At 37.6% G+C, this 12,483-nt stretch overlaps 1 protein-coding gene across 1 annotated transcript in view; it reads right to left on the bottom strand.

Annotated features, from left to right (window-relative positions):
- Positions 1 to 12,483, bottom strand: part of EPC2 (enhancer of polycomb 2) — an 85,215-nt gene that overhangs the window by 25,539 nt on the left and 47,193 nt on the right. The window contains exons 4-8 of the mRNA XM_077830039.1: positions 11,119 to 11,325; positions 8,339 to 8,487; positions 7,908 to 8,040; positions 3,807 to 3,998; positions 2,731 to 2,820 (exon numbers count right to left, since the gene is read on the bottom strand). Of these exons, the coding sequence (XP_077686165.1) occupies positions 2,731 to 2,820; positions 3,807 to 3,998; positions 7,908 to 8,040; positions 8,339 to 8,487; positions 11,119 to 11,325 (771 nt within the window). The remainder of the gene's footprint in view (positions 1 to 2,730; positions 2,821 to 3,806; positions 3,999 to 7,907; positions 8,041 to 8,338; positions 8,488 to 11,118; positions 11,326 to 12,483) is intronic.

The following is a 12,483-nucleotide window of genomic DNA, read 5'->3' as shown; positions in this document are numbered from 1 at the left end:
CCCAAATAAATATTAGTTTCTAAGGTGCCACCGGACTCCTTGTTGTTTTTGCGGATTCAGACTAACACGGCTACCCCCTGATACTTGAACACATCTGACCTGCCTAGTCGAGACCTAAGATCCTCCTGTAGACTTTTAGGGAGTACAAATTCTACATTCTGGGTATTGTATAAAAACTTTTTTGTCCTCTTCACCAACCAACCTAGTTCATTACAGGGAAGTTAATGTAATTAAATATGATGTTTTTAAATTAAATAGTATGTCTTTTAAATACTTGTATTTTAAGATTAAGTTTACAAAAAGGATTTTGTGTCACTACCCAGCCTCTTATGTCTCAGTAGCGCAAGCAAAGAGATTGGATCACTCTGTAGGTATGGTGGCAGCTTGCCTATGGGGTCCTCTGCAGTAGACACTTCACCAATGTCTGAGCAGCTGTTTGGTGAGTGATCTCAATGCCTCTGGAGCTAAGATGATATGGTACTACGGGATTAGTCTCAATCTGTTCCGCTATATGCATTCATGGCTGATTTTGACAATGTTAAGCATCTACAGCTACCACTGATTTCAAAAAGGAGTTTTAGGTGATCAACACTTATGACCAATGAACCTATAAGTGTCAGGTATACTTAGAGGACTAAAGATCTCCCCCACTGCCACAGTTTCAAAACCAAGACATCTGTTTCAAGCTCTGAGGATTGAGTCAGCCAGTTTCCAAATCACACTGGCCTCACATTTTCCCTCTGTGATGCAGCAGCCTGTGTGCACAGAGCAGGAAGAAAAGTACAAAAAATTTCAGAGTAAAGCTTACTTCTTAAGATTGACAAAAGCATACAGAGCTTATATAAAATAAATGCTTTCATACGTTAAGACTCAGGTTTTTCTTTTCTCGATATTTCAAAACAATAAAATAACAGAATTGTATTATCTTACTAATGTCCTTACTAAAATCCAGACTATCTAGAAAATCACAGAAGTATGCTTTGATAAAACATATGCTATACAAAACAAGTCAATTTCTGAAGGCAAAAAAGAATTTCAGGAGCTGAAAAATAAAATATATTTTAGCAGACGCTTCTTTAGTTTGTGTAGATGAGTATTTTAAATTCTAATCATGTCACTATTTTCGTCCTCTCCCGTCCCTACACCACTGAGGTGGTATGGAAACACTTATGGTTGGACATTTTGCTAAACTGTTTCAAGTTTGAAGGCTGAAGCACCACCCGTGTCTGGGAGGTTATACTACACTTTCAAAGAATTTTGTACTCTTCTTTAAGAATCTGGATGATCTCAAAGGATATTCACTTTCACTAAGTATTAATACATTTTGGTGTAATACGAGAATGCAAAACAGCATTTTTATAAACATATAAAAATGAATACGTCTTTCTTGGGATGATAATTTTTCTGATGAATTTCACTTAATTTTTTTTAAGTAGTCCTCTTGCAGCTCATTTGCTGTGGGCCCCTCAAGGATGGGAAGAGAAAGATGGTCATTTAAGCTTGCCCAGTTACTGTATTATTCTGGGTGATCAAGAATTTGAAGCACAGTAATCTTCCTCTAAGTAAATTATCTCGTGCCTGAACTGAGCCAATTTTCACACTGTTTATTTTAAACAGTTAAGAGATCTTTTACAAGAAGTTTATGATATTTCCATTTAGAATTCTACATCAAAGACCTTTCAAAGGTAGTCTAGTTATCTTCTGTATTTTAAAATTCAATTATTTCAAGCAAAAAAAAAGCATAATTAATGAAACTGCACATACAGATTTTGGATTAGCGTTCAAGACAGACCTCTGGTATAAAGGCAAAGTACTCTATTTTAAGTACTCACTGTAATCTATTTAAACAGCATCTTGATATAAAAATAAATCTCTATTAACCCTAAGTTCTTTAAAAAAAAAAAAAAGAAGAGGAGTACTTGTGGCACCTTAGAGACCAACGAATTTATTTGGGCATAAGCTTTCGTGGGCTAAAACCCACCTAATCTGATGCATGCAGTGGAAGTTCTTTGACTCAAGAAGTATATTTATATAGCAGTTACTAAAAAGAATGTTGATATTTATTATAACTTCTGCATTAGATGACTTATGAGATGACTAAGTGACTTACACTTAGATGACTCTACATGGTTTCAGTTTAAATCTCTTTAGTTATCCTAAATATTAACAGATCTAAACTGCCGTTTCTTGGGGCTTGTCTACACAAACATTTACTTGACATTTGAAACAGGTCTGGACCAAAGCACATTAACTATCAGTGCACATCAGTAGGGTCCATATGGACAGTTAGAACACAGCAAGCTACTGGAAGACAGATTCACATCCCACCTTGTTTGTGTAGACAAACACTTAATTAAATGTGCTATAATATGGCATATCCAGGTTTATGTGCCACCTCAGAACCCTTGATATTTGTGTCAGAACATTAAGGCTGAGGGGGAAAAGGAACTGGGAGAACTAGAAAGCAGTATGCCCTGTTTCTTAGCAGTGATGGTTGATTTGACTAGCTGGAAGTGCTCTAGATGATCTTGACGCACTTACTGAATCTACAGTAAGAAAAGAGAAAGAAAGATATGGAAGAAAGATAAGCCCAAAACGAAAGGTTATTGTGAAGATTTTTTTTGGATTGACCAAACAGCCTGTCTAATTCCTTGGCTCAGATAGAGACACTCCTCTTAATATTAGCATGCTGCCAGTACGTTATTAAAAAACAGCAACAAAAATTCTTACAGCATAATACTGGCATCCCGCTCTCCTTCTGAAAGCACAAGGTCCATCGGGATCATTTTCTTCTTCAGGTTCTGATACTGGTGAGGGTACCTAAAGCACAAGCAAATTCATTCTCTATAATCGTACTATCCACAATTTAGAGATACTTCACGGCCTCTTTAAAGCCACCAATAATTAAATATAGGTCATAAGCAATTGACTATTTTTGATTGTATATTGAGTAATGCTACTCTAAGTTTATGTAGTGCTTTGTATTCGGAGATTTTCAAATAGCTTACAAAAGATGGATTAAAAACAGGTAACTTTTTTTGTGGGGGAGAGGGAAATGAAGCACAGAAAGGTAAAGTAACATCCCCAGGGTCATACAATAAATCAGTGGGAGAATCAGCAATAAAACCAGATGTCCTGACTCCCAGTCTTGTGCTTCATCCACTGAACCACAGCTGCCGAAACTGCCACCCAAGTTATCTATTTAAATGCTTAAAACTGAGAAAATCATACCAGAAATATCAGGAAAAAAATCTAGAACTGATGAGAAAGCATTTCCAACATAATTTATAATACGCTATTTTGGTAGCAGCATTTGTCAGAGAAACAGATGGTGGAAGAGGGTTCTCTAAAATGCAGGTGTACAAACACCTACATAGAGTTCACAAAAATGAAGGGTATTTGAGATAAAAACTTGATGGCCACATAAGGAATTCTCATACTTGGCATTTATACAGCTTTTTTTCAGTGGATCTCAGAGCTCTTTAGAAAGTTGGGTAAGTATTATTAACCCATTTTACAACAGCGTCAGGAATATAACTAAGTTTATCTACCTCCCAGGCCCCTCCCTCCTCTAATTGCTAGGCCCCTCTATCTTTGTCAAAATAACAGAACCAATCTCAATTATTTTACACGATTATGCTATATAAGCATTTGTCTAAACCCAACTATTCACAATCTCTGATCAGGAGAACCATATACCCACTTCTGAGGTTAGATCACTTAAACTCAAGTCAATTTTGATTTTGCCCCCCCCCCCCCCCCCCAGCTAAAGTAACTACTTGTATTTTATTTTAGTTAAAAATTACCTGTGGGAATTCATCTTCATCTGAACTGTGGAAGTCATACTGTTTAATGTCACTCTTACTGATAACAGGCAATGTCTCAGTATTGGGCTGCTGAGGAGTTATTACACTCTCTATTTTAGGCTTCTTTGGATACTTCTTCTTTTGACGGACAACATCTGACACGTCTTCCTTTAGAGATGGGTGGTGAGGATGCTGTTTGTATAGAAGGGTTTTTTGGACAGGAGAAAGAAAACATAATATTCCTTAATTCATTAAAACTACTCTCCTCTTTTCCTGAAACATACATTTGGGAAGGCATTATTGTTTGCAATCTCAGAGTTAAACAAAAGGACCAATGAAATATCTTTTATAGTGAACAAATATCTTTTTTAGACTGCAGAAGGGAGTTGTGGTTTTTTGGACCAATCAATTCAATATCCTGTAGCTGAAAATCCCATTCTGGTTATTTTCCAAAACTCAGTTTCCTAAGCCACAAGACGTGCAATTCTCTTAAATGTTTTAAAATTGCTTGGGATATGGAACGAAGAACAATGATCTGGGTTTATTCCATTTATTTCTTATTTCATCACTTTTCATTTTGTTTAGACTCCAATGCTAATGGTTATTACTATTTCATCCTAGTAGCTTACTTCAGCAAGATTAATCTACAGTATAAAGCTTGATCAGAATTAAATCAAAAACTTTACTCAAGAATAAATACTCATCAGCAACAGTTAAACTTCAGAACTCTCAAGATACTTTAAAGGATGCTTATCTTCAATCTCTCCTTTTCTGTTATAAGAAAGACACAGTTTGGCTGCTGAGGAAACAACAAGTTTTTCTAAGAATTTAACTTGTCAGCACCAATGTTGGATTGTAGCTAATGCAAGCAATTGAACTCATTTTAATAACTGATAATACACAGTACAATGGATAGGTATTTAGAAATTTGGTCACCCTTTCTAGAATGCTCAGAAGAGGAGGGCTCCCCAGCTAGAAAGACAGAATCTTTAGCCAGGATCTTTGAATAATATAACCTGATCCTACGCAAGTAAGATATGTACTATATTTATGTTTTATTGTATCTTTGCCTTAATTAAAAAAAAAACAAAACACACACAGAGTACAAGGCAAGTAAGTTCTTGCAACAGAATAAAGGTAACTGCCTGAAATTAACTTAACTAACCAGTAGGTGTCACTAGTGTTAAATAAAAACTGTAATTCATAGTCATAATATAGTCATAGCCATAAAATCATATTCTGGAATGATTCTAGAAAGCAAAAGGGCAAACAACTTAGGAATATCTTATAATAAGTTCCTGCAATAGACTTTTGTCAATTCAATTTTTAAATGCTGTTTCATTACAATAAAACTGAAGTGTGCCCATGACCTATATACTTTTAAAAAAGCAGGATCTCTCTGACAGACATTTCTTTAACAGAAAAAACAGTTAAATGGTGGCAGCAATCCACTCCCATTAGTCTCCTCTCCGCACCTAAAAAAAACCCTGAAAACAGATGTTGTATTCTACTATATTTTAAATGTGTAGATTCTGATGTCTGCCACTGCTTAAATTTTTTTCTTTTTGATGTGTCATTTCCTCTCAGAGCTCAGCAAAAGGAGAACCATCTGTCCAAATAACATTCAGTGCACAGTTCTGATTCTGCTTTGTCCCAAGTGGAAACAATAAAGCAAAAAGGAATTCCCATTTCCTTCCTCCGTTTTACCTCTTTTCTTTCCCCGGCTTTGACCAAGGCTCCTCATATAGGCCAACCACAGTTTCAGAAATTCAGAGTTGCTCCTGTTACAATGATTGCTTTTTTGTTTTTTGGTTTTTTTTTATTTTTTTAAACCAGGCACATAGGCAATAGAACTCCTCATTGTCTTCACTGCTTTTTTATACTGATCTTTATACTTCACTGTATTTAATTCTGTGCTTCACAATCATTAACAGTGATTTTGGACCAGAAGGACTTCTGGATTACCAGGAAATATTAACAGCCTCATCCTCTCCTGCATTACAATGGTGTGCTTCATGCAAGGACGGTCCCCAAGAGAACTGAGAATTGTATAGCTTGGTTAAGTGGGAAGAGGTAAAGACATAACCATATACAATTATTTGAAGGTTGTGAGCATCAAGAAGGGACAAATTATTTAGGAATTGTTTCACCTCTTGATGAGATCCATTAGGTTTTGGAACAGACTCCCAATGGTGGAAGTCCCATCACATAGTAAGTTTAAAACTAGACTAGACAAACCATTCAAAACCTACAGTGCATACTGACCTAATTGCCATTTCAATTTAAGTTCGAGTTATAGATGCTCAGCACCAATCAGCATTTGACACAGGAGAAAAAAAAAAACCTTAATTTTTTTCTCATCTGGAAACAAGGATAGCGCTCTTTTCTTGAAGTAGTAAGACAACATTGTGCAGGAATACCTGAATCTCTCATTCTATTCATGGTGTAGCCCTGAGGAACTGTTTACTTTAGGTCCTTCAGTACTAAGTATTTTACTTTATTTTGCACAAAAGGTCAAAACTATCCTCTAATGGAATATTCAAATAATTATGCTACAATCTTTTGGGGGGTTCTGAATACCTAATTTTTATCCATCTATTTTGAGCAGTCCAATACAATGGAGAGCAAGATCTCTCTACAGGATTTTTTTTTCCTTGTTTTTTGAGCTCCGAGAATGTGTTTTTCAGGAAGCACTAAGAAAAAGGGAAGGATAAAGGTAAGCACTAGGTAAAAAAAATGATCAATGGAGGATGGATGTTTGGATCTAATTCCACTACATCGTAGGGAATTCTGATTTGATGATCTGGCTAGATTACACCTGAACTCTTGATATGTTTCTTCTCTTCTGATGTATCTGGACCAGGAGTTTTCAAATGTTTATTTGTTAGAGAGCATTTCTTTGGTGGAGCGTCTCCCACTGATGATTTAAATAGAGAAGTCTCCAGAAGATTAATTTTATCATCCAGTGCTTGAGTTTACAAAAAACTGCGCAGTGTGACTAGTTTGAAGGTGTCCAAAATTTCTAGCTATGGATGATTCTTTTAACCCTACTTTTCCGATGTTACAAACACTCCCAAGGTCAGTAGGTATAAAAATAAAACTAGACCAACTGTGGTTCAGCATAGACAGAAGGAAGTTAAGGAACAACACTCTTCTGCGAAGGATAACACTTCACAAAATTTGGCAGCCCACAGCTCTCCCAATCTCAGCCTGTCAAAATAATTAACGTGCACATGACAAACAGAATAGCATTAAGTCTTCCAGGTCTCTCCCTCCTAGTAGTCTGTGGTGCCTACGTAGAATTAAAAGGCTCACACCTTGTCTGCATTGTTTTCCACTAAGTTTCTGATATTATTACACTGTCAACAGAGGGAGGAAATCAGAATCACTGCTAGTTGATATCAATAGTGCACAGCTCTCAATAATGTCAGACTACTGACACACAACCCAAAGAATTTCCTGAAAATGTTGGTTGCTCAGTTTTTACTAAGCATTGACATTATACAAAATAAATAGTAAAGCTTGTATTCTTGAGCTAGCTATCTGCCTGGAAATGTTAATAGGCCTTGATCTCTGATGCATAATCCCTAGTTTATGTCAACCCCTAGAATTCTGTAGCTCTTTCATTGCCTTTTACTGACAGCCTACATTTCCCTAATATTCTCATCTTTGTGTTGTGGAATGATTCTGTCCACAGCTATCGGTATCTGTGCTGCTGAAAAATGTTCAAAGCTCTACTCCCCAAAGGAACGCAAGAGAAAAGTAGTTCACTGTATGTCTCAGTATGTGATATAGGCCCTTAAATTCACATTTAAGTGTTTACATATGTGTCTCCTTACAACTAAAAGAGAGTGTAGTGAGAAAGATAGGAACAAAGAATACTATATTATTCTTATTTAAAGAAAAAACTGTGATGTCAGGTGTCACTGATACCTAGACATCTGAACCACGTTAGACTATAAACTTTTCAGGCTAGGGACAGTCTTTTACTCTCTTTCCCAATGCAAGCACCTACTCTGCACATTAGATTGACTAGCCAACCCAACTATAAGAGCTGTTCAAAGCAACAAGATGTCTCAATGTGGACAAAAACAAGTTTACCTTAACTTTACATTCTTGAACTTTGTGGTGGTTTCCATTATGAAGAGTTGCTGGAGTGGTGCTCATCTCTTTGTCAGGTCTATTAAGCTTGACTTCATTAAGGATTTCACCTCCATAATCACCCAAGTGGTACCTGAAAGTTATAAAAGGGGATCTTTATACATATTAATGGAAACATCATATTATAAAAAAAAAAAAAAAATAAGCTGTACAACAAACACAATTTTCAGTTTTATGAAGTTTACAGTGAGATTTAAGCCTTCAACTAATCAAAAAAGTTCAAAAGTCATGTATACATACAGGAGCAGTAGCTTAATTTACAAAATGTGTTACTATGCATTTGAGATAGAACAAAACCCCTTTATTTAATGCAGTATTTTATACATATTCGAAGCGGGGCTCTCATAGTTAATGTTGGATGGTAACTTTACCTTTTTTCCACAACTTCTAATGTTAAATGTAACAACTCCCGTTTTGTTTTCTCTCTTCTCTTAATCATCTCCAAAATCGTTATGGCTCTGCTAAACTCTCTTCTTAATTTCAACATTTTCTCATAAGAGGCTTCATCATTCTTTCGATTCTATTGAAAACAGATGGAATGTTAATAAGAGTATAAATCAAAAGCAAAATCTGGAAGATGTAAATTGTGTCGGTTTAGCAAAATATTATACATTGTAGGCCTGTGGTCAGAAAGCAGAATCTGACCATGTGAATCCTAGCATAAACCCTTCACAAGAATAAACTATTCAGTGCACCAAACCGTAAAGTATGATTACAAGAAAGGAAGAGCAATATCTCTGTAAAGTCAAATCCTAAGCTAATTTTTTCTTCCATAAAGCTCCAATGAAGTCAATGGAAATTTGTATAAAAGAGCTGAGGATTTGGCCCAAAAATATTTTGCTTACCTAGATTCTGCAAGTCATGAGTTTTACTATATTTAAGGTTGATATCAAAATATGGAAAACTGAGGACTTTATAGTTCCAGCTATAACCAACCTAAGCTAGTGATTAGCAACTCGAACAGCTGATCTGTATTGTGTTGTTCCTCTGTCTCCCACAAACAGGTTCAAGTCAATTGTGGTACAAATCAGATATAAAGTCATTACTAGGTTGGATTGACACAATTTAGTCTTGACAAATCCATGACGACTGCTACTTATCACCTTATTATCTTCTAGTGTTTGCAAATTGATTGCTTAATTATTTGCTCCATTTTCTTTCCAGGTACTGAAGTTAAGCTGACTGGTCTGTAATTCCCTGGGTTGTTCTTATTTCCCTTTTGGTACTACATTTGCCCTATCCAGTCCTCTGGAATCGCTCTCGTCTTCCATGACTTTTCAAATATAAATCGCTAATAGCTCAGATATTTCCTCAGACAGCCCCTTGAGTATTCTAGGATGTATTTCAACAGGCCCTGGTGACCTGAAGATATTGAACTTGTCTAAGGGTATGTCTATACAGCTGACTTTAAAGTGCTTCCGCGGCAGTGCTTTAATATGGCTGTGTAGTTGCGGCTCCAGCGCTGGGAGAGGGGTCTCCTGGAGCTGTAATAAAACCACCTCTGCGAGGGGAATATCTGCCAGCGCTATCTACGCTGCCACTTTACAGCACTGAAACTTGCATCGCTCAGGGGTGTGTTTTTTCACACCCGAGTGAAGAAAGTTTCACCACTGTAAGGGACAGTGTAGACATGGCCTAAGTAATTTTTAACTTGTTCTTTCCCTATTTTAGCCTCTGACCCTGCCTCATTTTTATTGGCATTCACCAGCATATTAGATATCCAATAACCACCAACTTTTTTGGTAAAAACCGAAATAAAATCTTCCTGCTTTCTGAGGCACTTTAAGGTGTAATTCTGTGGCAGCTTTGAGTAATTTTTTTTTTTTTTTAAATGGAGGTTTTTTTTTTTAATTAAATAAGAAAATAAATGCTACAATCTGTACAGTATCCTACTCTAATATTTTACACAATTTATTTCATACTGCCTCTTAAATTTTCAAGGCATGATAAATTTTTGCATTGAAAACGCTTAGCTACATTGCTGAAGTTGTCTGGAGGAAGATGGAATTTGATGGAAGACGGATGTTTCGGAACAGTTGGAACCTTTGGCATCCAAGAACGAATAGGATATTGTTTGGGCTGTTTGGCACCCTGTGATGGGACAGCTGCCCCGCACTGGCAGAAAAGGGCTGCCTACGGAGGCTGCACTGGAGGCAGCCAATTAGAGAGGGGCTGCAAGGAGCAGCCAATCTTGGCCTAGCAGGCCCATATAAAAAGGGCTGCAGGGCAGAGCAGAGTTGAGTAGCTGACTGGAACTTGAGGGGAGAAGACTGGGCTCCTAGCAGGGGGAAGAAGCCCCAGCACCTGGGACAATTCAGTGCTGCAAGCAGGGACTGGGGAGCTAGAAAGAGCTCCTGGCTGGCTGCTGAGGCCCTGAGGTAAGGGCAGAAGAGGGTGCTGGAGCTGCATGGGAAGCGACCCTGGGACAATGGACTGCAGTTGAGGGAAGTGGCTGGGTGGAGATTGCAGGTCCCCTGGAAGGAGAGAACACGGAGTGTGGCACAGTCAGAGGGCAATGTCATGAAGAGGACGCCACGGTCCTGGGAGTGATGTGGGTCCAGGAGCAGAGGTGATGGTGGGTGAGACACTACCAGAAGAGGGCGCAGAGCTAATTCCCAGGACAGCCAGGAGGAAGTGCCGCAACAGTGAGTCGCACCCCAACACACATCCAAGAAGCAGTTGAGAGGATGCATCACCCCTTTCCCTCCCACTTGTGACCAGGACAAGGAGCAGACTTAATACTCATTTCTTCACCTCAGTTACCAGTTCCATCATAACCCTCTACCGCTGCGTCCAACAACAATGGATAAGCATGCTAAATACACGTTTCTACTAAAATGATCAGGTACTACACAGGAAACGGACTGTAAAACCACAAAAGCAGGAGAGTATGACCCTTTAGCTACTTTTATTATTAGAAAACAGGCTAGATTACAAATTGATTGTGTCAGTTTAACAAGGTTCAAATTTATTCAGGATATTAGTTAGATACTACAACGATGAATGCAGTACAAAAAGACTAGTTGATAGATAACTAATTTTAGGCATATTATGGGGTTATCCTACAAAGTGCTGAGCACTCTGGACTTTGCTGGATTGAGACCAGAGTGATTAGCATGCTGCAGGATCCAGTCCTATATTCACAAATTACCTTTCGAGTCTGCATTTTCTCAGTTCTCCTCCGAAAGGCAACATAAGGGTCATTGTTGGTGGAGCCATCTCTTTTTTCTTGTTTGATTTGAGGGATAAGGGATGGCCCCCTGCAGTTCTTACGTTTTCTCACCCAGTAGTCATAGACAGCTTTAATAAGGTAATCATCCTCATTTAGCAGCAATTTAGCTTCCTGAAGTGTTACAAGCTGAAAGAAAACACAAAGATGTAGTTCAGTAAGAACAGCAAGGAGAAAGTCATTTACAATCTTCATTCATCCTTCTTTCTAAAGCTTCTAGATAAAGCTAACAATTCTCTTGTATTGAAAGGCTTGATTTGCACTGTAACATGAAGGTGATTACTCAACCTCAAAAGGAGTTCTGTGGCAGTGGCATGTGAGTAGTATTAAGCCTACCATCCGTCCTAAAGTAAAAGGACATGATAAACATCAGCAGTGGAATTTTTTTTGACATTATAAAATAAGTGATATCTTGACAATAACCACTGCCACTTAGCACTAACACAGTCGTTTTGTCTATTCTGACTGGTACGAGTACTAGCTATATAATCTATAGCAGTGCAAGGAGAGCAATGGCAAAAAAAAAAAAAAAAAAAAAAAGAAGGGAAGTCAGGAATTCTGTCCTTACACTACTATTATTCCCACAACACCAATATAGCAGTTTTACATCCATTCTGCCTCGAATGAATATTAGCCTTAGTGGCCACACGCACCTGCTCACATGCCCATACAATATCTACAGAGAAAAGTATATGTACTTCATCTATGTACAAATATATATTAAACTTTCAAAAAGCCACTCTGTCCATTACTGTGAATAGCATTTTAGAAATTCTAAAATACTCAGTTTTTCCTTCTTTGGTTTTCTTTATGAATTAATATTTTAAAAATATCAGTTCTGCATTGGGAACAGGATTCGTTATTTAATTTTGTTCTCTCTACTGTAACAGGAAAGTGGACTTTTGGCCAGCCCTACCTGCTAATTGTATTTCCACAAGGGGCTCCATTAATATGGACACAGGTGGTGGGGGGGGGTTGTCCTTTTGCTTTCTCAGATAGCTCCTCAAATTGACTGACAGGATCATTTGGCATTTTTCTTTTCTTCAGCTAGCAATTGAACCTCACTGAACAGCTTTTAACTTCATCAGCAGGACCCACATTCCAAATAAAACGACAATACAAACTATGTACAAAATAAGATTCTTAGGTGGATTCCAGAGTTTTGGGAGCCCATATAGAAAAACAATTTACAGGTGGGATCCAACTTGTTTCTGCTTGTAGGGATCCAACAATCTAAAAAAAAATGTTTTGCCTAGTGGTTCCTAACACTCAGATTCAGTACTCTGA

This window comes from Eretmochelys imbricata, chromosome 11 (genome assembly GCF_965152235.1).
Source record: "Eretmochelys imbricata isolate rEreImb1 chromosome 11, rEreImb1.hap1, whole genome shotgun sequence".
Lineage (NCBI taxonomy): Eukaryota > Metazoa > Chordata > Testudines > Cheloniidae > Eretmochelys > Eretmochelys imbricata.
This window is presented reverse-complemented; position numbering and strand designations above follow the sequence as displayed.